This window comes from Bos taurus, chromosome 13 (assembly GCF_002263795.3).
Source record: "Bos taurus isolate L1 Dominette 01449 registration number 42190680 breed Hereford chromosome 13, ARS-UCD2.0, whole genome shotgun sequence".
NCBI lineage: Eukaryota > Metazoa > Chordata > Mammalia > Artiodactyla > Bovidae > Bos > Bos taurus.
Genome location: NC_037340.1, coordinates 24,308,805 through 24,335,051, shown reverse-complemented (window position 1 = coordinate 24,335,051; position 26,247 = coordinate 24,308,805). Strand labels below are relative to the sequence as shown.

Sequence of the window (26,247 nt, the reverse complement as noted above, 5' to 3'; positions counted from 1 at the left end):
TGCTCAGCTTTCTTCACAGTCCAACTCTCACATCCATACATGACTACTGGAAAAACCATAGCCTTGACTAGACAGACCTTTGTTGGCAAAGTAATGTCTCTGCTTTTGAATATGCTGTCTAGGTTGGTCATAACTTTCCTTCCAAGGAGTAAGCATCTTTTAATTTCATGACTGCAGTCACCATCTGCACTGATTTTGGAGCCCCCCAAAATAAAGTCAGCCACTCTTTCCAATGTTTCTCCATCTATTTGCCATGAAGTGATGGGACCAGATGCCATGATATTTGTTTTCTGAATGTTGAGCTTTAAGCCAATTTTTTCACTCTCCTTTTTCACTTTCATCAAGAGACTTTTTGGTTCTTCTTCACTTTCTGCCATAAGGGTGGTGTCATCTGCATATCTGAGGTTATTGATATTTCTCCCAGCAATCTTGATTCCAGCTTGTGCTTCATCCAGCCCAGTGTTTCTTATGGTGTACTCTGCATATAAATTAAATAAGCAGGGTGACAATATACAACCTTGACATACTCCTTTTCTTATTTAGAACCAGTCTGTCCCAAAAACAGACTAAACAGAGTTAGTCATTGATTTACTTGATAAATACTTAAGTAAACACCTACTATGTGGATGGCATGCATTGTCCTGGGGATACAAGGATGAATAAGATACAGATTTTATACATCAAAATCAGTCATATTAAAGCAGAATTTATAATTTCCTCTGGCCTCCCAGAAAACTTTGGTTACATGCAATTATTAGGTTTCTTTGGATAGATGTGGTATCCTTGAAAGAAGTTTGATGAAAGTCAAGGTTAGCTATTTCCCCACAACCTTGCTTTCAGCTTACAACAAAAGCATCTCAGACATTGATTTAAACAAACACTCAAAATATAAAAACAAAACTAAAACAAATTTAAAAAAGAGAGAGAAAGAGAAATAAAAAGCACTCATGAGTAAGCAGAGCCCAAATAGTTTATGCAACCTGGTTCAGAGAGGCTCACAAAGTCCCACCTTCCTGTTCTTTCAGGTGTTCTGACTAGGTGTGGACGGTTTCTTTGGTAACTTTCCAGAAGCAATATTCTAAGCCCTTCTGGTGGGGATGAGGAAACTATGCAGCAAGGGCTAGACAGAAGGCTATCAGAGGATCAAGCCTGATTCCTCAGGGTTTAAGTTACAACCTTCCTGAGGTTCTTGTGTACTATTCCTGCAAGCATGGGAGGATTTCGGAACGATTTTGGCTGACATATCTTGAAGATCTTTGAAGTCACCAATTCAAGCCTGCTTCCAACATCTACCGTGATAGTCAATAAACCATAACATTCAATAAAAACCCACTGCTGACATTTAGTGTATTAACTGGCACAACATGGCTTGTTGGTCTACAGCCGTTAACAACAGAGCCTGGAGTAGTCCCTCCTGTCACGTGGGCTTCCTGATTTAAGCGATGGTGGGTGGACCATCCCTGGGCTATGTGTCAGCACCTTGGTTATATGCTATAGGATAACCCATGTTATATGAATATAATACCTCTCAGTGTGCACTAGGTAAATAAACATACATCGGGAGACTAACAGCCTGAGTTTCACACTACTGTATTCACCTATGTCCATCATTCTTCTCTCGTTCTCAAAATTGCTAAATTTGACATTTTTTTCTACCACTTTTCCCAGATAGGGTTTGAAGCTGAAGTACAATGACGAGTGCCTGTGTTGCAGTTATAGGATGTCAATGAGCTGAGCTCACTGCCCAGGCAAAGCCTGACTTGCAGGTTTGCTGTGGGAAAAGCCTTGCCTCTGAGTCTAGTCCATGAGAAGCTGAATCTAAATCCTTATTTTATCAGTTCATTAGGTCAGGCTACAGGGGAATACTCACACCAATCAAAATCACAGTTTTGCTGCCTAGACCAAGTTTTCTTGGTAATCTATGTACCTGTAAGTCAGAAATAGTTATTGGCAAGCTGCCTTGTGACACCGGAAAAAGAACAGAAATAGATGGTAATATGTGAGTATTTTATTCAAGTTATGGAAAAAACATAACTTGGATAAAATACTTTAACTTGGGTAAAAATAATCTCATGAGTGTTCCACATCTCATGAGATCAGATCCCTCTATGATCTGCTGAAACAGAGCCCCCTGAACAAATTTTGGTCTGATAAATTTTTATTATACCTTATTTCACTGATTCTAAGATTCACATTTTTAACATCTTTCAATATATTGCATGAAATACGGTAACTGCCTTTTTATTACTCTCCATTCAGACTTCTACCTTTCCTGAATCACCTCACTATATTGTAATGAACATTACAGATATCTTGTGTCCCAACCATGAAGATACATTCTGGTCACATGATCAGACCTGGAGATTTCCCAAATTCCCTTCATCCCCAGGTACATAAATCTTCTCTCAGATGGACTCTTTTTTTTTTTTTTTTTGACCTGTGCCCTAAGGTTGGGTGAATCTTAGTTCCCTGACTAGTGATCAAGCCTGTGCCCCCTTCAGTAGAAGCTTGGAGTCCTAACCACTGGACCACCAGGGAATTCCCACCTCAGATGGATTCACTTCTGCAAATGGCTAAACTCTACCATTTTCTTCACATTTTTATTGATCTCCCATTTAAAGATCTAAACTTAGCTTTAAATAGATGATACCTTTAGTACAGTGGTCAAAAACATTTGGCGGTAAGATCTAAAGCCCATATATCAAAGTTACTCCTGTCCAAACTCCCTATCAAGGTTCTTATCTTTGTTTTCAGCTTTAGCCAGGCAACAAACACTTATTGATGCACTTTTACAAGAGTGGACATGTTATCTCATTGAAACAAAATTTAACACATTAACATGATTGAGTCTCAGGAGTTTTTCCATGAAGGATTTAATACCATAATATTGTCATTGCTTCTTAGGTGGCTCAGTGATAAAGAATCCATCTGCCAGTGCAGGAGATGCAGAAGACTCAGGTCAATCCTGGGTCAGGAACATCCCCTGGAGTAGGAATTGGCAACCCATGCCAGAATTCTTGCCTGGGAAATCTCATGGACAGAGGAACCTGGCAGGTTGCAGTCCATGGGGTCACAAAGAGTTGAACACGACTGAGCAACTGAGCACACACACATGTCCTGGAACTCTGGTTTTGGATGAAGCATGACACAAAACAAGTTTACATAACAGAGCCTGCACCACATAATCATAGATTACAGCTGATGATAAAAGAAAAATAAGCACTTTACATAGGATGACGCTCTAGAAAGAATTTAAATTACAAACCTACACTGAAACCCTCTCGGCTTTTACTAGGCTCTAGAACTGATAATATCCAACTGCAATATATAAATTACTATGTTTAGAGCCAGCACTTGACTCTTAATCAAATCCTCATGCTATTTAATCTGAGATGTTAACACTTTTAATAATTGGTAGGTGATCTTTTCATATAAAGACACATTATATTTATATATGGTTCAGAGAAGCACTTGAAAATTTACAGTTGGAGCCCAAGTCCTATTAATTTAGCAAGTAAAAATTATTATAGCTAATGAAATATTCAACTTTTTAAAAAATGGAAAACTTTAAAGAATACATTCCTCAGTGTGGTTTAGAAGGAAAGAACACACTCTCTGAAGGCCTGGGCCTGGTTAGCACTGGCTTTGCAGTGTGTTCTATGCTTTCTGCTTTTCTTGCTTTATGGATTATTCCCAATCACCCTGGGAAAGGTTGATTCTCTTGTCTATAATGGTGAAAAAAGAGAGGCTCAGAGACGTTAAAACAAAAACAGAAAATTTGTCCCATATACTAAAGCCAGTTTCAGAACTACTACTTTTTTGTCTTAATGTTTAACCCAGAGCTCATGAGCTTTCCACTAGCAGCTATCAATGAATTCAACATGTGATACAAAAGGTCTGCATTTAGTATGATAAATACTCTGACAGTGCCAACCCCAGGTATTGAAGGCGGGAACGTGATGCCAAATGAACAATTTTACAAGTCAGAACACCTGAGAGATCAGTGTAAGTAACTGCTAAGAAGTGTTATGTAATTAATAGTTTCAAAAACAACATCATTATAACTTGGTCTCCTAGACACTGAAATCGGAAGCTCCTTGATATACTATATAGCATGGCTTCAAACAAAAAGGTTTTGTTCAGTACATGTTTTTGTGGGAACAGTGTAACTATGAAGCCCCTTTAGGTCAACAAACACAGGACAGAGCTGACCAATGACTATGAAATCTATCCTGAGACGATCTCCCTCAGTTTCAAAACACTTATTTAGCACAGCATTAGCAAAATACCCAACAGCTTGTAAGTCTTTTCCCTATCTTGACCTGGGTTCTGAACAGATTAGGCTTTTTACTTTAACTTGGAATTTAAGTCATTTTAAAAAATTCACCTGCATTTAGGTAAAACAAGAATTCACCTAAGACAAGATAATATATATATATATATATATATACACACATACACATTATACTTACATATATTTTTTAAATACTCTTTTGATTAATAGTAAAATTCTCCTAAGTAGACTTAGAAGTTAGACTTTGAAAAGAAAAACCACCATAGGGATTTCCCTGGTGGTGCAGTGGCTAAGACTCCACGCTCCCATTGCAGGGGGCCTAGGTTCATTCCTTGGTCTGGGAACTAGATCTCACATGGTACAGCTAAGACTTCGAGTACTGCAACTAAAGATCCCATGCACAAATAAGACCTGGCACAGCCAAAGGAATAAATTAAAATTAATAAAATTTTAAAAAGCTCCTATACAGTAAAAGTAGCTCTTTTTCTCTTTCCTTCAACTTCCAGAAGGAAAATGAACCTTCATGGAAGATTATCTTGGCACTGTTTATGAACTTTGTCGGGCATTTGGGTCTTTTCACCTTTGTCTTTAAGAGTAGTGATAATGTTACAGTGATTTATTATTTGTATTTTGAGCTTCAAATATCAGACTAACTTATTTTTACATAATTATTATGAGATAGAAGAAAATATTTTGTTTTCCTGTGGATAACAGTTTGATATGCTTCACTCTAAATTGAAATTATTTAGTTCTAAGACCAGGCAATCTGATCACATGGACCACAGCCTTGTCTAACTCAATGAAACTAAGCCATACTGTGTGGGGCCACCCAAGATGGACAGGTCTTGATGGAGAGTTGTGACAAAATGTGGTCCCCTGGAGAAGGGAATGGCAAACCACTTCAGTATTCTTGCCTTGAGAACCCCATGAACAGTATGAAAAGGCAAAATGATAGCATACTGAAAGAGGAACTCCCCAGGTCGGTAGGTGCCCAATATGTTACTGGAGATCAGTGGAGAAATAACTCCAGAAAGAATGAAGAGACGGAGCCAAAGCAAAAACAACACCCAGTTGTGGATGTGCCTGGTGATAGAAGCAAGGTCTGATGCTGTAAAGAGCAATATTGCATAGGAACCTGGAATGTTAGGTCCATGAATCGAGGCAAATTGGAAGTGGTCAAACAGGAGATGGCAAGAGTGAATGTCGACATTTTAGGAAATCACCAAACTAAAATAGACTGGAATGGGTGAATTCAACTCAGATGACCATTATATCTACTACTGTGGGCAAGAATCCCTTAGAAGAAATGGAGTAGCCTTCATAGTCAACAAAACAGTCAGAAATGCAGTACTTGGATGCAATCTCAAAAATGACAGAATGATCTCTGTTCATTTCTAAGGCAAACCATTCAATATCACGGTAATCCAAGTCTATGCCCCAAACAGTAATGCTGAAGAAGCTGAAGTTGAACAGTTTTTTGAAGAACTACTTGTAGTTCTTTTAGAATTAACACCCAAAAAAGATGTCCTTTTAATTATAGGGGACTGGAATGCAAAAGTAGGAAGTCAAGAAACACTTGGAGTAACAGGCAAATTTGGCCTTGGAGTACAGAATGAGGTAGGGCAAAGGCTAATAGAGTTTTGCCAAGTGAACACACTGGTCATAGCAAACACCCTCTTCCAACAACACAAGAGAAGACTCTACACATGGACATCACCAGATGGTCAACACCGAAATCAGACTGATTATATTCTTTGCAGCCAAAGATGGAGAAGCTCTATACAGTCAGCAAAAACAAGACCAGAAGCTGACGCTGGCTCAGATCATGAACTCCTTATTGCCAAATTCAGACTTAAATTGAATAAATTTGGGAAAACCACTATACCATCCAGGTATGACCTAAATCAAACCCCTTACGATTATACAGTGGAAGTAAGAAATAGATTTAAGGGACTAGATCTGATAGACAAAGTGCCTGATGAACTTTGGACGGAGGTTTGTGACATTGTACAGGAGACAGGGACCAAGACCATCCCCAAGAGAAAGAAATGCAAAAAAGTAGAATGGCTGTCTGAGGAGGCCTTACAAATAGCTGTGAAAAGAAGAGAAGCCAAACGCAAAGGAGAAAAGGAAAGATATACCCATTTGAATGCAGAGTTCCAAAGAATAGCAAGGAGAGATAAGAAAGCCTTCCTCAGTGATCAGTGCAAAGAAATAGAGGAAAACGATAGAATGGGAGAGACTAGAGATCTCTTCAAGAAAATTAGATATACCAAGGGAACATTTCATGCAAAGATAAAGGACATAAAGGACAGAAATGATATGGACCTCAGAAGCAGAAGACATTAAGAAGAGGGGGCAAGAATACACAGATGAACTGTACAAAAAAGATCTTCATGACCCAGATAATAATGATGGTATGATCACTGACCTAGAGCCAGACACCCTGGAATGTGAAGTCAAGTGGGCCTTAGAAAGCATCACTATGAACAAAGCTAATGGAGGTGATGGAATTCCAATTGGGCTATTTCAAATCCTAAAAGATGATGCTGTGAAAGTGCTGCACTCAATATGCCAACAAATTTGGAAAACTCAGCAGTGACCACAGGACTGGAAAAGGTCAGTTTTCATTCCAATCCCAAAGAAAGGCAATGCCAAAGAATGCTCAAACTACCACACAATTGCGCTTATCTTACACGCTAGCAAAGTAATGCTCAAAATTCTCCAAGCCAGACTTCAAGAATACATGAACCATGGACTTCCAGATGTTCAAACTGGATTTAGAAAATGCAGAGGAACCAGAGATCAAATTGCCAATGTATGCTGGATCATTGAAAAAGAAGAGAGTTCAAGAAAAACATCTATTTCTGCTTTATTGACTATGCCAAAGCCTTTGACTATGTGGATCACAATAAACTGTGGAAAATTCTGAAAGAAATGGGAATACCAGACCACCTGACCTGCCTCTTGAGAAATCTGTATGCAGGTCAGGAAGCAACAGTTAGAACTGGACATGGAAAAACAGACTGGTTCCAAATCGGGAAAGGAGTACATCAAGGCTATATACTGTCACTCTGCTTATTTAACTTATGTGCAGAGTACATCATGAGAAACTCTGGGCTGGATGAAGCACAAGCTGGAATCAAGATTGCCGGGAGAAATATCAATAACCTCAGATATGCAGATAACACCACCCTTATGGCAGAAAGTGAAGAAGAAATAAAGAGCCTCTTGATGAAAAGTAAACGAAGAGAGTGAAAAAGTTGGCTTAAAGCTCAACATTCAGAAAACTAAGACCATGGCATTGAGTCCCATCACTTCATGGCAAATAGATGCGGAAACAGTGGAAAGAGTGGCTGACTTTATTTTTCTGGGTTCCAAAATCACTGCATATGCTGACTGCAGTCATGAAATTAAAAGACGCTTAGGGGAGGAGCCAAGATGGCGGAGGAGTAGGACGGGGAGAACACTTTCTCCCCCACAAATTCATCAAAAGAGCATTTAAACGTCGAGTAAATTCCACAAAACAACTTCTGAATGCCGGCAGAGGACATCAGGCATCCAGAAAAGCAACCCAACTCTTCGAAAGGAGGTAGGAAAAAATATTAAAAACAAAAAAAAAGAGACAAAAGAGGGAGGGACGGAGTTCCGTCCCGGGAAGGGAATCTTAAAAAGAGAAACGTTTCCAAACATCAGGAAACCTTCTCACTGCCGAATCTGTGCCGAGCTTTGGAAGCACAGAGGGCAACATAACAGGGAGAAAAAATAAATAAACAATTTAAAACTCGCAGATTGCGAGCCCTACGGTAACTCCCCCAGCAGAGAAGCAGCGCAGACGCCTGCATCCGCCATTAGCAAACCGGGGCTGGGCAGGGAGGCGCGGCGTGGGCTGCATCGCTGAGAGTAAGAATCTGGCCTGAATACCCTGAGCGCTATCTGAGCGAAATAATTTGGGCTAGCAAACCAGACTGTGGGATACCTACCACGCGAAAAGCCAGCCCTAACCTAAGACCGCCAGGCCCGCGCACGGAACAAAAGACTGAACAGAGATAGCCGGCTGCAGACCTTCCCCCTCCGGTGACAGGCAGCCAGAGCCGGAAGGGGGCAATCGCAGCCCCAGAGAGACATTATCTATAAAACTGTAAGCAGGCTTCTTTGCTAACTAAAACTTCTTGGGGGTCTGGACGATCAACATCTGCCTGAGAAGGTGCGCCGGTTTTACATCCAGATAACCGAGTGGCGGGGAGGCGATAAGTCGCAGCATTGGCGCTCGCCTGGGAAGAGCAAATTGGCGCTCGGACCTGGGAAGAGCACAAAACGCAGGCCCAACTGAGTCTGCGCCTCTGAGGACTACCCGAGTGCCTGAACCTGAGCGGCTTGGACCTGGGAGGTGCATGCAGCCCAGGGCCAGCCTCGGATTGTTCCCGGCGGAACAACCTAGAGTCCGAGCAGTGTGGACAGGGAGGCTACACGCGCCGTGAGCGGGGGCAGACCCAGGGTGGCTGAGGCACTGCGAGCCCACGCCAGTGTTGTTTGTTTGCAGCATCCCTCCCTCCCTCCCCACAGCGCGACTGAACAAGTAAGCCTAAAAAAAAAAAAAAAAGTGTCCTCCACCGTGCCCTTTGAGTCAGGGCGGAAACCAGATACTGAAGAGACTAGCAAACAGAAGAAGATATAACAGAGGGAAACGCCTTGGAAGCTACAGGCAATAGATCAAAACCCTGTGGTTACTACGGACTACATAGGAAGGGGCCTATAGATCTTGAGAAATATAAATCTGACCAAGGAACTAGCCAAAAATGAACTGAACCCACAACACCCACAAAAAAAAAAAAAAAAAAAAAAGTCCTAGATATATTTTTATTATTTTTACGATCATTCTTTCTTTTTTTTTTAATTAAAAAAAAAAATTTTTTAAGTCCTCTATTGTTCCTTTAATTTTCACCTTTATATCCTATTACTTTGCAAAAAAAAAAAGACCCTATTTTTTTCTTCTTCAGCAAACTTCATATATATGTATTTTATAATTTTTTGACCTTGTTTTTTTTTGTTTGTTTTTGTTTTTTTCTTCTTTTCTTTAACATTATATTTTTGAAATTCTAAACTCTACTCTAGATTTTTAATTTTCGCTTTTTGGTATATGTTATCAATTTTGTACCTATAGTTTTTTTTTATATAATTTCTGTGACTTTTTTTTTTTTTCTTCTTCTCTGTTTCTTTCTCTTCTTCTTTTATATAACATTGTATATCTGAAATTCCAAACTTTACTCTAGATTTTTAATTTATGCTTTTTGGTATTTGATATCGATTTTGTACCTGTACTTTCTTTATAATTTTTGTGACATTGTTCGTATTTGTTTGTTTTCTCTCTTTATTTTTCTTCTTCTTTTTTTTTTTTAACATTGTATTTTTGAAATTCCAAAATCTACTCTAGATTTTTAATTTTTGCTTTCTGGTATTAGTTATCAATTTTATACTTGTACTTTCTTTATAATTTTCGCGACCTTGTTTGTTTTTGTTTGTTCGTTTTTTCTCTCTTTCTTTTCCTTCTTCTTTTCTTTAACATCGTATTTTTGAAATTCCAAACTCTACTCTAGATTTTTAATTTTCGCTTTCTGGTATTAGTTATCAATTTCGTACCTGTACTTTCTCTATAATTTTCGCGACCTTGTTTGTTTTTGTTTGTTCGTTCTTTCTCTCTTTCTTTTCCTTCTTCTTTTCTTTAACATCGTATTTTTGAAATTCCAAACTCTACTCTAGATTTTTAATTTTTACTTTTATGTATTTGTTACCAATTTTGTACCTATAAGGACCCAATCTTCAGGACCCATTTTTCACTAGGGAGTGAGATTACTGGCTTGACTGCTCTCTCTCCCTTTGGACCCTCCTTTTTCTCCACCAGGTCGCCTGTGTCTCCTCCCTAACCCCTCTCTACTCTACCCAACTCTGTGAATTTCTGTGTGTTCCAGACGGTGGAGAACACTTAGGGAACTGATTACTGGCTGGATCTGTCTCCCTCCTTTTCATTCCCCCCTTTTATCCTTCTGGCCACCTCTGTTACCTTCCTCCTTCTTCTCTTCTCTGTATAACCCCGTGAACATCTCTGAGTGGTCGAGTTGTGGAGTGCACATAAGGAAGTGACTACTGGCTAGCCCACTCTCTCCACTATTGATTCACCTCATCTCATTTGGGTCACCTCTAACTCCCTCCTCCCTCTTCTCTTCTCCATGTAACCCTGTGAACCTCTCTGAGTGACCCTCACTGTAGAGAAACTTATCATCTTTAATGTAGATGTTTTATCAATGGTGCTGTATAGAAGGAGAAGTTTTGAAACTACTGTAAAAATAAGACCAATAATCAGAAGCAGGAGACTTAAGTCCAAACCCTGACTCCAGGGAACTCCTGACTCCAAGGAACATTCATTGACAGGAGCTCATCAAATGCCTCCATACCGACACTGAAACCAAGCACCACACAAGGGCCAATAAGTTCCAGGGCAAGACATACCAAGCAAATTCTCCAGCAACAAAGGAACACAGCCCCGAGCTTCAAGATACAGGCTGCCCAAAGTCACCCCAAAACTATAGACATCTCATAACTCATTACTGGACATTTCATTGCACTCCAGAGAGAAGAAATACAGCTCCACCCACCAGAACACCGACACAAGATTCCCTAAGCAGGAAACCTCGACAAGCCACCTGTACAAACCCACACACAGTGAGGAAACGCCACAATAAAGAGAACTCCACAAACTGCCAGAATACAGAAAGGACACCCCAAACTCAGCAATTTAAACAAGATGAAGAGACAGAGGAATACTCAGCAGATAAAGGAACAGGATAAATGCCCACCAAACCAAACCAAAGAGGAAGAGATAGGGAATTTACCTGATAAAGAATTCCGAATAATGATAGTGAAATTGATCCAAAATCTTGAAACTAAAATGGAATCACAGATAAATAGCCTGGAGACAAGGATTGAGAAGATGCAAGAAAGGTTTAACAAGGACCTAGAAGAAATAAAAAAGAGTCAATATATAATGAATAATGCAATAAGTGAAATTAAAAACACTCTGGAGGCAACAAATAGTAGAATAACAGAGGCAGAAGACAGGATTAGTGAATTAGAAGATAGAATGGTAGAAATAAATGAATCAGAGAGGATAAAAGAAAAACGAATTAAAAGAAATGAGGACAATCTCAGAGACCTCCAGGACAATATTAAACGCTACAACATTCGAATCATAGGGGTTCCAGAAGAAGAAGACAAAAAGAAAGACCATGAGAAAATACTTGAGGAGATAATAGTGGAAAACTTCCCTAAAGTGGGGAAGGAAATAATCACCCAAGTCCAAGAAACCCAGAGAGTACCAAACAGGATAAACCCAAGGAGAAACACCCCAAGACACATATTAATCAAATTAACAAAGATCAAACACAAAGAACAAATATTAAAAGCAGCAAGGGAAAAACAACAAATAACACACAAGGGAATTCCCATAAGGATAACAGCTGATCTTTCAATAGAAACTCTTCAAGCCAGGAGGGAATGGCAAGACATACTTAAAATGATGAAAGAAAATAACCTACAGCCCAGATTATTGTACCCAGCAAGGATCTCATTCAAGTATGAAGGAGAAATCAAAAGCTTTTCAGACAAGCAAAAGCTGAGAGAATTCTGCACCACCAAACCAGCTCTCCAACAAATACTAAAGGATATTCTCTAGACAAGAAACACAAAAACGGTGTATAAACTCGAACCCAAAACAATAAAGTAAATGGCAACGGGAACATACTTATCAGTAATTACCTTAAATGTAAATGGGTTGAATGCCCCAACCAAAAGACAAAGACTGGCTGAATGGATACAAAAACAAGACCCCTACATATGTTGTCTACAAGAGACCCACCTCAAAACAGGGGACACATACAGACTGAAAGTGAAGGGCTGGAAAAAGATTTTCCATGCAAATAGGGACCAAAAGAAAGCAGGAGTAGCAATACTCATATCAGATAAAATAGACTTTAAAACAAAGGCTGTGAAAAGAGACAAAGAAGGTCACTACATAATGATCAAAGGATCAATCCAAGAAGAAGATATAACAATTATAAATATATATGCACCCAACACGGGAGCACCACAGTACGTAAGACAAATGCTAACAAGTATGAAAGGAGAAATTAACAATAACACAATAATAGTGGGAGACTTTAATACCCCACTTACACCTATGGATAGATCAACTAAACAGAAAATTAACAAGGAAACACAAACTTTAAACGATACAATAGACCAGTTAGACCTAATTGATATATATAGGTCATTTCACCCCAAAACAATGAATTTCACCTTTTTCTCAAGCGCACATGGAACCTTCTCCAGGATAGATCACATCCTGGGCCATAAAGCTAGCCTTGGTAAATTCAAAAAAATAGAAATCATTCCAAGCATTTTTTCTGACCACAATGCAGTAAGATTAGATCTCAATTACAGGAGAAAAACTATTAAAAATTCCAACATATGGAGGCTGAACAACACGCTGCTGAATAACCAACAAATCACAGAAGAAATCAAAAAAGAAATCAAAATTTGCATAGAAACGAATGAAAATGAAAACACAACAACCCAAAACCTGTGGGACACGGTAAAAGCAGTCTTAAGGGGAAAGTTCATAGCAATACAGGCACACCTCAAGAAACAAGAAAAAAGTCAAATAAATAACCTAACTCTACACCTAAAGCAACTAGAAAAGGAAGAAATGAAGAACCCCAGGGTTAGTAGAAGGAAAGAAATCTTAAAAATTAGAGCAGAAATAAATGCAAAAGAAACAAAAGAGACCATAGCAAAAATCAACAAAACCAAAAGCTGGTTCTTTGAAAGGATAAATAAAATTGACAAACCATTAGCCAGACTCATCAAGAAACAAAGGGAGAAAAATCAAATCAACAAAATTAGAAACGAAAATGGAGAGATCACAACAGACAACACAGAAATACAAAGGATCATAAGAGACTACTATCAACAATTATATGCCAATAAAATGGACAACATGGAAGAAATGGACAAATTCTTAGAAAAGTACAACTTTCCAAAACTGGACCAGGAAGAAATAGAAAATCTTAACAGACCCATCACAAGCATGGAAATTCAAACTGTAATCAAAAATCTTCCAGCAAACAAAAGCCCCGGTCCAGACGGCTTCACAGCTGAATTCTACCAAAAATTTAGAGAAGAGCTAACACCTATCCTGCTCAAACTCTTCCAGAAAATTGCAGAGGAAGGTAAACTTCCAAACTCATTCTATGAGGCCACCATCACCCTAATACCAAAACCTGACAAAGATCCCACAAAAAAAGAAAACTACAGGCCAATATCACTGATGAACATAGATGCAAAAATCCTTAACAAAATTCTAGCAATCAGAATCCAACAACACATTAAAAAGATCATACACCATGATCAAGTGGGCTTTATCCCAGGGATGCAAGGATTCTTCAATATCCGCAAATCAATCAATGTAATACACCACATTAACAAATTGAAAAATAAAAACCATATGATTATCTCAATAGATGCAGAGAAAGCCTTTGACAAAATTCAACATCCATTTATGATAAAAACTCTCCAGAAAGCAGGAATAGAAGGAACATACCTCAACATAATAAAAGCTATATATGACAAACCCACAGCAAACATTATCCTCAATGGTGAAAAATTGAAAGCATTTCCTCTAAAGTCAGGAACAAGACAAGGGTGCCCACTTTCACCATTACTATTCAACATAGTTTTGGAAGTTTTGGCCACAGCAATCAGAGCAGAAAAAGAAATAAAAGGAATCCAAATTGGAAAAGAAGAAGTAAAACTCTCACTATTTGCAGATGACATGATCCTCTACATAGAAAACCCTAAAGAGTCCACCAGAAAATTACTAGAAATAATCAATGACTACAGTAAAGTTGCAGGATATAAAATCAACACACAGAAATCCCTTGCATTCCTATACACTAATAATGAGAAAACAGAAAGAGAAATTAAGGAAACAATTCCATTCACCATTGCAATGGAAAGAATAAAATACTTAGGAATATATCTACCTAAAGAAACTAAAGACCTATATATAGAAAACTATAAAACTCTGGTGAAAGAAATCAAAGAGGACACTAATAGATGGAGAAATATACCATGTTCATGGATTGGAAGAATCAATATAGTGAAAATGAGTATACTACCCAAAGCAATTTATAGATTCAACGCAATCCCTATCAAGCTACCAACAGTATTCTTCACAGAGCTAGAACAAATAATTTCACAATTTGTATGGAAATACAAAAAACCTCGAATAGCCAAAGCGATCTTGAGAAAGAAGAATGGAACTGGAGGAATCAACCTACCTGACTTCAGGCTCTACTACAAAGCCACAGTTATCAAGACAGTATGGTACTGGCACAAAGACAGAAATATTGATCAATGGAATAAAATAGAAAGCCCAGAGATAAATCCACGCACATATGGACACCTTATCTTCGACAAAGGAGGCAAGAATATACAATGGATTAAAGACAATCTCTTTAACAAGTGGTGCTGGGAAATCTGGTCAACCACTTGTAAAAGAATGAAACTGGACCACTTTCTAACACCATACACAAAAATAAACTCAAAATGGATTAAAGATCTAAACGTAAGACCAGAAACTATAAAACTCCTAGAGGAGAACATAGGCAAAACACTCTCCGACATACATCACAGCAGGATCCTCTATGACCCACCTCCCAGAATATTGGAAATAAAAGCAAAAATAAACAAATGGGACCTAATTAACCTTAAAAGCTTCTGCACATCAAAGGAAACTATTAGCAAGGTGAAAAGACAGCCTTCAGAATGGGAGAAAATAATAGCAAATGAAGCAACCGACAAACAACTAATCTCAAAAATATACAAGCAACTCCTACAGCTCAACTCCAGAAAAATAAACGACCCAATCAAAAAATGGGCCAAAGAACTAAATAGACATTTCTCCAAAAAAGACATACAGATGGCTAACAAACACATGAAAAGATGCTCAACATCACTCATTATCAGAGAAATGCAAATCAAAACCACTATGAGGTACCATTTCACACCAGTCAGAATGGCTGCGATCCAAAAGTCTACAAATAATAAATGCTGGAGAGGATGTGGAGAAAAGGGAACCCTCTTACACTGTTGGTGGGAATGCAAACTAGTACAGCCACTATGGAGAACAGTGTGGAGATTCCTTAAAAAACTGGAAATAGAACTGCCTTATGATCCAGCAACCCCACTGCTGGGCATACACACTGAGAAAACCAGAAGGGAAAGAGACACGTGTACCCCAATGTTCATCGCAGCACTGTTTATAATAGCCAAGACATGGAAGCAACCTAGATGTCCATCAGCAGATGAATGGATAAGAAAGCTGTGGTACATATACACAATGGAGTATTACTCAGCCATTAAAAAGAATACATTTGAATCAGTTCTAATGAGGTGGATGAAACTGGAGCCTATTATACAGAGTGAAGTAAGCCAGAAGGAAAAACATAAATACAGTATACTAACGCATATATATGGAATTTAGAAAGATGGTAACAATAACCCGGTGTACGAGACAGCAAAAGAGACACTGATGTATAGAACGGTCTTATGGATTCTGTGGGAGAGGGAGAGGGTGGGAAGATTTGGGAGAATGGCAATGAAACATGTAAAGTATCATGTGGGAAACGAGTTGCCAGTCCAGGTTCGATGCATGATGCTGGATGCTTGGGGCTGGTGCACTGGGACGGCCCAGAGGGATGGTATGGGGAGGGAGGAGGGAGGAGGGTTCGGGATGGGGAACACATGTATACCTGTGGCGGATTCATTTTGATATTTGGCAAAACTAATACAATTATGTAAAGTTTAAAAATAAAATAAAATTGGAGATAAAAAAGCAAAAAAAAAAAAAAAAAAAAAAAAAAAAAAAAAAAAAAAAAGACGCTTACTCCTTGGAAGGAAAGTTATGACCAACCTGGACAGCATATTAAAAAGCAGAGACACTACTTTGCCAACAAAGGTCCATTTAGTCAAGGCTATGGTTTTTCCAGTGGTCATGTATGGATGTGAGAGTTGGACTATAAAGAAAGCTGAGCACCAAAGAATTGATGGTTTTGAAGTGTGGTATTGGAGAAGACTCTTGAGGGTCTCTTGGAATGCAAGGATTTCCAACAAGTCCATCCTAAAGGAAATCAGTCCTGAATATTCATTGGAAAGACTGATGCTGAAGCTGAAACTCCAATACTTTGGCCACCTGATGCGAAAAGCTGACTCATTGGAAAAGACCCTGATGCTGGGAAAGATTGAAGGCAGGAGGAGAAGGGGATGACAGTGGATGAGATGGTTGGATGGCATCACCGACTCAGTGGAGATGAGTTTGAGCAGACTCTGGGAGTTGGTAATGGACAGGGAGGCCTGGTGTGCTGTGGTCCATGGGGTCACGAAGAGTCAGACACGACCGAGCCACTGAACTGAACTGAAGACCAGGCAATGACATGTAGATGATATCAGAAATATGTTTGCTATCATATCAGGGTGGTACATAATTTAAAATAAAGGATAGCAACAATTTCACTCTAAGGAACTTCTCTTATTATTGTAGAAACAGTAATAATGAATTCCACACAACACCTTATAACTTAGTGACTTACCTGGTGGGCCTTACCTGGTTAAGCTTCCCCATTGCCAGTGCAAGGGACACGTCTGGATCCTTGCTTGGGAACCAAGATGGATCCCACATTCCCCAAGACGAGACCAAGGAAATAATAAATACGGTATAGTTTAAAACAATGCATTGGTTCTGACACTTTACGTTAAATATGAATTTTAACCCTTTTAGTTTCTGTAAATAAATTTTTGTCCACAAACGCCTACGTTTATGGGCAAGTGGTAGGTATAGGCAATTCATCAACTGCCTGTTTCCCTCTTATTATGCGATTGCTCTGAGAACCCAGGGCTCATTATGTAAAGGGCGTCCTTATTAGCCAGGTGCACTATTTTCCATCCTCCTGGAGGTTTGACCTTTAGCATTGGGCGGAAGGTCACTAAAACGAAGACTGTGCAGCACTGTTGAAAGTAGCCTGCAGAGGGTTGTTGACGCAGAAACACAGCTCAGGAATCCACGCCCCTTAGTGCATGGGCCTTGCAGGAGGCTGAGCTCTGAGCTTTCGCACAGGAGAAGGCACAGAGGGTTCGGAGCGTGGTGGGCTGCCGCCGTGTTATCTTCAGGAGTCCAGCTTTCCTGGGGACACGTCAGCGGCGGCCTGGTCCATACACGTCCAGGACAGGAAGTCCTGAACCAGGTGGGCAGTGGAAACGACAGTCGGGCGACTCCCGGCCCGGCTGACCCCAGGCTTCCAGCCGCGCCAGCGCCCCGGGATTCTGGCGCAAGGCCGGTTGCCCGGGAGTCGCCATGGCAACGGACGCCGGGTTCTGGACTCCGCGGGCGGCGCATGGCCTAGCGGCCACCTCCGCGTCTCCCATGGAGGTCTGTGGCGACTCGGCGCCCGAGACCGAGGAGTGCTGGAGGATTATCAGGAATCTCGAGTCCACTCTTGAACAATTTCGGCTCAGTCCCAGGTGACCGGCGCGACCTGCAGCGCCCGGGCCCGTGCCCCTGCCGGCGCTCCACCGCTCCCGGGTTCTCTAGCTCCAAGCCCCCAGGCAGCTGTTTTGATATCTAAATATACTACCGTGTACCAAGCACGGACTCTGGGGCCAGACTGCCTGGGTTCAAATCCTCCTGACACTCCAAGGGCCCAAGACTTGGGCGAGTTAGTCAACTTCTCTGTGCCGCCTTATCTTTTCAGGAAAACAGCCAAGATGGTGGTGCACAGCGCCTCCTTCATAGTTCATAGCGAACATTCAATGAGTCAATCTGGAAGATCGACATACAAATAGGGTACATAGTATCGTGCAAGTGTTTGCCAATATAATTATCTTGTTTTTGACCCTTTTGGACAGTTTTTCCATCTTATAATCCTTTGCCCTCCTCTGTCCCAGTTTTATTTGGATAATGTAGACCTGATGCTTGGGGTGGGGGAACTGGGAGGGAGGTATTTTTCTTTCTAAAAACCTTTTGAAATCCCGTAAATGGCCCTCACTAGGTTAACTGCTCTAGGTGCCCTAAGACAGGGACCCTCGTGGTGCCAGGTGGGCTGGCTGAGACACCAGCCCTGCAACTGGCGTCTCTCTAGGGTAGGATGAAGGGCGCAGAGCCCCGTGGTGGGGATTGACGCAGTGAGATGGCGCTGCCAGCCCAGCTGCCCCCGCTGAACTGTGTTAAGTGAGTGCCTTTGTGAAAAGAGATGGGGATGCACTCAGAACCCGGTTGATTGGTGGTGTGAAAGCACATATTGGCGGTAGGGGATGGTGGGCACGGTGTTGAACTGCTCTAGTTGTTGACTAAGAGAGATGACTTCCTACCGTGGATTCCTTGGTGTTCCTGGTGGGGAGCTTCTCCAGCAAAATGCACTGGCTGTGCTCAGCAGCCAAACTGGCAGTGCCTGGGGCTCAGTCAGTGCTTGTTGTCTGAATAAAGGAGCTGTGGATGCCCCTGTGAGTTTCTCTTCATCGGCAGGACCCAGGCCAGCTGTTGGTGCTCTGGTATCTGGTGTGCGTGAGAGAAGCTGCAGTCTTGGGGTGAGGAGAGAATCAGGCACTGGGGAGGCACCAGTCAACAAACCGACAGAAGCCTGTCCTTTCTGAAGTTTACATCCTAGGCAGGAAACCAGCGATAAATAAGCCGACTCAGTAATAAAGTCAGTTAAGTGGTGGTGAGTGCTAAGGAGGAAACAGAGCAGAAGAAATAACGTGTGGAGTGGAGAAGAGGGTTGTAATTCTATTTTTTTGGTCATACCATGTGGAGTGTGGGGATCTACCAAGGATGGAACCCAGCCTCCTGCATTGGAAGTGCTGAGTCTTAACCTCTGGACCACCAGGTAAGTCTTACAGGGCTATAATTTTAGATTCTGTGTTCAAGGAAGACTTCTTGGAAATGACTTTGGGAAGAAGAACTGCAGACTTGAGAGGGGGACCTTTCTGCTCTATCAGGGAGCAAGTGTTCCAGGCAGAGGACAAGAAGTAAAGGAGAGTGGGCATAGGTGTCACGGGACCAGCAATGAGGCTGGTGTGGCTGGAGAAGAGTGATGGAGGAGAGCTCAGAGGTGGATGGTGCTCATGGTGTGGAACCTAGATCACTGTAAGGACTGCAGCACTGACCTTGAATGAGGTGGTCAGATGTGGTTGTTCCAACACCCCCAAGCAATTCTCTAATTCTCAGCGGACAGTGATTGGGTGTGTCTTGTAGTTTGCTTATTTATGTATTTTACTTAAAATATGGTTGCTGTACAATATTATGTATTGTAAGTCACAGGTGAACAATAGAGTTACTCCTAATTTTTAAAGGTTATACACCGTTTATAGTTATTATAAAATGTTGGCTGTATTCCCCATGTTGTACAGTATATCCTTGTAGCTTACATCAGTTCAGTCCAGTCGCTCAGTTGTATCCAACTCTTTGTGATCCCATGGATTGCAGCACACCAGGCTTCCCTGTCCATCACCAACTCCCAAAGCTTGCTCAAATTCATGCCCATCGAGTTGGTGATGCCATCTAACCATCTTATCCTCTGTCGTCCCTTTCTCTTCCCTCCTTCAGTCTTTCCCAGCATCAGGGTCTTTTCCAATGAGTCGGTTCTTTGCGTCAGGTGGCCAAAGTATTAGAGTTTCAGCTTCAACATCAGTCCTTCCAATGAACACCCAGGACTGATCTCCTTTAGGATGGACTGGTTGGATCTCCTTGCAGTCAAAGGGACTCTCAAGAGTCTTCTCCAACACCACAGTTCAAAAGCATGAATTATTCAATTCTCAGCTTTCTTTATAATCCAACTCTCACATCCATACATGACTACTGGAAAAACCATAGCTTTGACTAGAGGGATCTTTGGTGGTAAAGTAATGTCTTTGCTTTTTAATATGCTGTCTAGGTTGGTCAGAGCTTTTCTTCCAAGGAGCAAGTGTCTTTTAGTTTCATGGCTGCAGTCACCATCTGCAGTGATTTTGGAGCCCCCCAAAAAGAAAATCTCTCACTGTTTCCATTGTTTCCCTGTCTATTTGCCATGAAGTGATGGGACCGGATAGTTTGTAGTACACTGCTTAATCCCCTACCCCTATCTTGCCCCTCCCTTTTTCCCTCTCCCCACTGGTAATCCTGGTCTGTTCTTGTGTCCTGCAGTTTACCTGGAGAGAGTGTCACATTCACAGGTTAAGGGCTCAGCCCCACAAGACTGTCCCTGTCCTCCTTGAGAGGCTAATTGCAAGTCCAGGTTGTCACCTGTGCTTTTGACAAGCAGGGCTAGCTCAGAGGTTCCTGGAGTTCAGTTAATTTGCTACAGTGGCTCATAGAACTCAAGAAACCAGTTTACTTACTTGCCTACTGGTTTATTACGAAGACTATTAAAGGACATGAATGAACAGCCAGAGGAAGAGATACATAGGGTGAGGTCTAGAAGGGTCTGGGGCACAGGGGATTCTGTCCCTGTGGAATTTGGGGTACACCCCATGAATTCATTCTTGTTTACCAACCTGGAAGTTCTCTAAACCCTATAATTCAGGGATTTTTATAAACTCTTTATTACACGGGCAAAATTGACCGAATCATTGACTTTTTGTGATTGATTCAACCTCCAGCCCTCTCTGGCAGTGAGGTTGGGGGAGGTGCGATTGGAAGTTTTATCCCTCTCCTTCTGGTTGGTTCCCCTGGCAACCACCTCCATCCTCAGGGGCTTTTCAAAAGTCACTTCATTAACATAAAAGCGGGTGTGGTTGAAAGGGGCTTCTCTTGAATAGCCAAAGACACCCAGTTCACCTTTTCCCCTATTTCAGAAAATGAGGACAGCAGACCAAACATTACAATAAAAGATTCTCTCATTGTGCTTGTCGCTTACGAAATTCCAAGGGTTTGGGCTGCTGTGAGGCAAGAAGCATGGATGAAGACCAATATATGTATATGGTATATATATACATATAGGGCTTCCCAGGAGGTGCAGTTGGTAAAGAATCCAATGAGTCAGGAAGATTCCCTGGAGTAAGAAATGCCAACCCACTCCAGTATTCTTGCCCGGAAAATTCCATGGACAGAGGAGCCTGGTAGGCTACAGTCCATGAAGTCGCGAAGAGTCAGACACGACTGAGCAACTGAGCGTGCACATATCTATATCTATAAAATTATAAAACACACTGCAAAGATGGGAAGATATGAGGGGAATGGAGCAGAGGAATCACATTATCTGGTTTATCTGTCAACCAAATTATTCTGGCTATTGTTTTGATATTAGACTCTAATGAGGGGAAACAATGGAAACAGTGAGAGACTTTATTTTCTTGGGTTCCAAAATCACTGCAGATGGTGACTGCAGCCATGAGATTTAAAGATGCTTGCTCCTTGGAAGAAAAGCTATGACCAACCTAGACAGCATATTAAAAAGCAGAGACATTACTTTGCCAACAAAGGTCCATCTAGTCAAAGCTATGGTTTTTCCAGTAGTCATGTATGGATGTGAGAGTTGGATTATAAAGAAAGCTGAGCATCAAATTGATGCTTTTGAACTGTGGTGTTGGAGAAGACTCTTGAGAGTCTCTTGGACTGCAAGGAGATCCAACCAGTCCATCCTAAAGGCAATCAGTCCTGAATATTCATTGGAAGGACTGATGCTGAAGCTGAAACTCCAGTACTTTGGCCACCTGATGCAAAGAACTGACTCATTGGAAAAGACCCTGATGCTGGGAAAGATTGAAGGTGGGAGGAGAAGGGGACACAGAGAATGAGATGGTTAGATGGCATCACCGACTCGATGGACATGAGTTTGAGCAAGCTCTGGGATGGGTGTGCTGCAGCCCATGGGGTGGCCAAGTCAGACACAACTGAGTGAGGACGGGCAGAAAGAGGGAAACCAGTTAGGGGACTACGACAATAAGCCTCGTGGAAAATGACTGTGATGGTAGCAGTGGTTGGAGGTCGTGAGACTAGTCAGATTCTAGATTTATGCTGAAAGTAGAACTGATAGACACAGAGCGCGTAAGATTCTGATTTTTTGAACTACTAACCGGAAGAATGGAAATGCCATGAGCTGGGATGAAGAAGATTGAGACGAATAGCTTTGTGGGGAATATCATAAGCTTACTTTTTTTTCCCCCCCTAATTTGGCTGCACCAGGGCTTAGTTGTGGCATGCAGGATCTATTTCCCTGACCAGGGCTCAAACCTGTGCCCCCTGCATTGGGAGCTCAGAATCTTAACCATTGGACCACAAGGGAAGTCCCTCAGAAGCTTACTTTTGGATATAATATCTTGGAAGTAACTCTTAGTCATCCATCTAGGCTCTTTGGTTGTATGAGTCCTTAGGGCAATAACAATAATTTACCCTGTATTCTTCTCAATTCTTGGCTAAGACACTTAAAAAGTTTATTAACATGCATATCTCATGTGTACGTAGGAGTTACCTAGGAAAAATGACTAAAATTCTAAGATGGCCCAAACCACCACCTTGAATACCATCTTCGCTAAAGACAAAAGATGTTGAGTGGAGGGAAGACAGTTATGGGGGGTTACCAAGAAGAGCAGTAAACAAGCGTAAGGTTTGTTATGCAGATTTGAATGGGTGCCTTCTCCATTAGTAAGATTCTCTTGTGAATTAGAGTCATCTTCCTGGTAGGAGAGGAAGACACTTATAAGTGGAGATTTCCTTTATAAATGTAAATTTCTCTTACAAACAGATAACTTCTACTCTGCTTCCAGGGTTTCTTCTGTGTCTGCAGTTTCTCAAAACAATTGACTCAAAACCACCTTATGCTAAAGCATCATATTTAGGGAAGAGAGGTCCAGCCAGGTTGGATATACCAGTGTGGGAGTAATTGGCACACAGATGCATCTACAAATGGGAGACTTGGTGAGATCACCCAGGAAATGACTGAAAAGAAGTGTGTGAACCTTGGGACACCTCAAACTTGTGAACCTTGGGACACCTCAAACTTTCCTTCTTTCAAGAGGAAAAAAGTGGAAGCAAGAGTGCTTTGGTTTTGTTTTGGTTTTTTTTCCTTGTTTGAAATTGAGCAGGGAAGTCCCTAATGGTCCTGTGGTTAAGACTGAGCTTCCAGTGCAGTGGGTGCGGGTTTGATCCCTGATGGAGGAACCAAAATCCTACATACCTAATAGTATGGCTGAAAATAAATAAAAAATTTAAACTGAGCAATACACCATTGTGAAAATTTAGTGCACTTAATGCCACTGTCTTTGACTAATTCATTAATGAGCATTTGTTAAGATAGACTATTCTAGGATTTAGTGAGAAGTGTCACTGCCTTCTGTTAATAAATATTCATGGATCTGTTTTCTGTAATAAGTTAATATGTTAATTTTGTATCTCATTTATTTAAAAAAAGAACCTGTAATTGCTATTTTTGTGAGACTGTATTTTATGCATAACAACCAAGCTATTATTCAGAAATCAAATTGCTGAGGCTATAAATAAGGACTGTGTAGGAACCACTTAGCTAGTTTGTTGTGATGTGGGTTTCCATTCTAGGCAGAGGGGTTGTCATCTAAAATTAGAGACATTTGGAATTTAAGGGGAAGCTGAAGAATGAACTTTCATGTTTCACTTGGATTCTGAATGAGTCAGAACTTTCTGAATCAGTCATTCAGAAGGTTAGGACCAGTTAGGGATAGTAGACCATAGACCTGTTCTCACAAGGGATGGAGGATAAGACTCTCACTTCAGGCTTATGATTTTTTCATTTTGGCTGCACTGTGTAGCTTGTGATACCTTGGTTGCCCAACCAGGGATCGAACCAGTGCCCTTGGCCATGAGAATGTAGAGTCCTAACCGCTGAACCGCCAGGGAATTTACAGGCTTGTGATTTTTAGATGAATTACTTACAATCTTTGAGCCTCAGCTTCCATATCCTCAAAACAAAGAAAGGTAGATAACCTGAGAAAAGATTGTGTGTATTAAGACAGATGCCTTGACTAAGCACAGGGGACAAGTTAAGCATTCAGTTGTTAAAAAACAAAATTCAACTGAGTAGATTTGAAGATCTGATTGGCTTTGTTAGGTGATTCATGAATTGGACAGCATCCTGTCCAGCAATTATAAGGGTGCTCCAAGGGGGCTGTACAAAATGGGAGGTTTTTATAAGGGAAAGGGTGGGACAAAGGAGATGTTAGCATAAAGGAAAAAAGGCAGGAAGAAAAAAAAGCATTGTTTTTAGGCCAGGATTTATCCTTGCAGGGGAAAGGGCAAGGCAGGGGTTTTATCATGCAGATTGCCTCTTCTTCCTCTGGGTACAGAGTGGAGAGGGCCTGCACGACGGATTATCTTCTTGCTGCTGCTGCTGCTGCTGCTGCTAAGTCGCTTCAGTCGTGTCCGACTCTGTGCGACCCCATAGACGGCAGCCCAACAGGCTCCCCTGTCCCTGGGATTCTCCAGGCAAGAACACTGGAGTGGGTTGCCATTTCCTTCTCCAATGCATCAAAGTGAAAAGTGAAAGTGAAGTCGCTCAGTCGTGTTTGACTCCTTGCGACCCCATGGACTGCAGCCTACCAGGCTCCTCCATCCATGGGATTTTCCCGGCAAGAGTACTGGAGTGGGGTGCCATTGCCTTCTCCAGATTATCTTCTTGGTGCTGGCTAATTAAGGTTAACATTTCTGGGGAAGGTTGAAACCCAAATTAAGTCAGGTATTAATTCTGGATTTGGTATCATGCACTTTAGAATAAGTAATGCCATTTTGAGCCTATGGTTTTCTGTTTCACACAATAAATAGGCACTAATTTTATTTTTACCACGTGGAGGAGGTATCTATAAAATTCTTCAAACTGGTTTTAAAATATCAGACTGTATTACTGTAATATTATGGCACCAGAGGGAATAACTGAAAACATTATTCTAAGTTTCTAAATCATATCCTAAAGATACGTGTATTGGGGGTGATTTTTTTTTGCACTTCTCTTCTTTTCCCAGCTTTGAGATATAACTGACATGTAACATTGTATATTTATCATAAAACCTGCTCACATTCATAACTTACCATCCACCCTAGATCTTTAGCTTAAAATGGGAAGGAAGGAAAGACCATACATGGTCAAGCTTATTGAAAGATGAAGCTGAATAATAAATAGGAGCTGCTTGGTGCTAGGGAAGGGGAGGAATTGCATTTCTCAGCTGGAACGATGAATCATGGAGGTCTGTTAAGTGGGGGGCATTGCAGAAAGAAAACAGTTTTAAGTTTAGGTCATGTTTGTATTTATCTTATTGATGCAGCACTCCGGGTTCAAACAGGAGATAGAAACCTCACCAGTGTTTGAACAAGGAACAAATATTTCTTGTTTCTTTAATGTTGTTATTTATTTGTTTTTGGCTGTGCTGGGTCTTGGGTGCTTTGCACTGCTTTCTCTAGTTGTGGTCGGCGGGGGCTATTCTTTGAGATCCATCGGCCTTTCATCGCAATGGCTTCTCTTGTTGTGGAGCCCGGGGTCTAGGCACACAGGCCCAGTAGCTGTGGCTCCTGGACTCTAAAGCACAGGCTCAGCAGTCGTAGCACAGGAGCTTAGTCAGTCTGCCACATGTGGAATCTTCTCGGACCAGGGATCGAACTCATGTCCCCTGCATTGGCAGACAGATATCCACTGTGCCACCAGGGAAGTCCTATTTCTTGTTTCTTATTAAATATTAACAAGGATTTTTAGTTCAGTTTAAAAAAACCTCTAAGCAGCATTACAATAGCAAATGTAGCTGTGACCCCGAGGGCAGAAGAGTAAATGTGGACAGAACTAAGAATTTAAAAGGTCCCCCACTCCCACCAAACGCTGAGATTAAGACCTCTTGGGAGAGGATGTGGCTGG

At 41.2% G+C, this 26,247-nt stretch overlaps 1 protein-coding gene across 1 annotated transcript in view; it reads left to right on the top strand.

Annotated features, from left to right (window-relative positions):
- Window positions 1-17,759: 17,759 nt before the first annotated feature.
- Window positions 17,760-26,247, top strand: part of C13H10orf67 (chromosome 13 C10orf67 homolog) — a 101,441-nt gene continuing 92,953 nt past the window's right edge. The window contains exon 1 of the mRNA XM_059892868.1: window positions 17,760-17,926. Within this exon, the coding sequence (XP_059748851.1) occupies window positions 17,760-17,926 (167 nt within the window). The remainder of the gene's footprint in view (window positions 17,927-26,247) is intronic.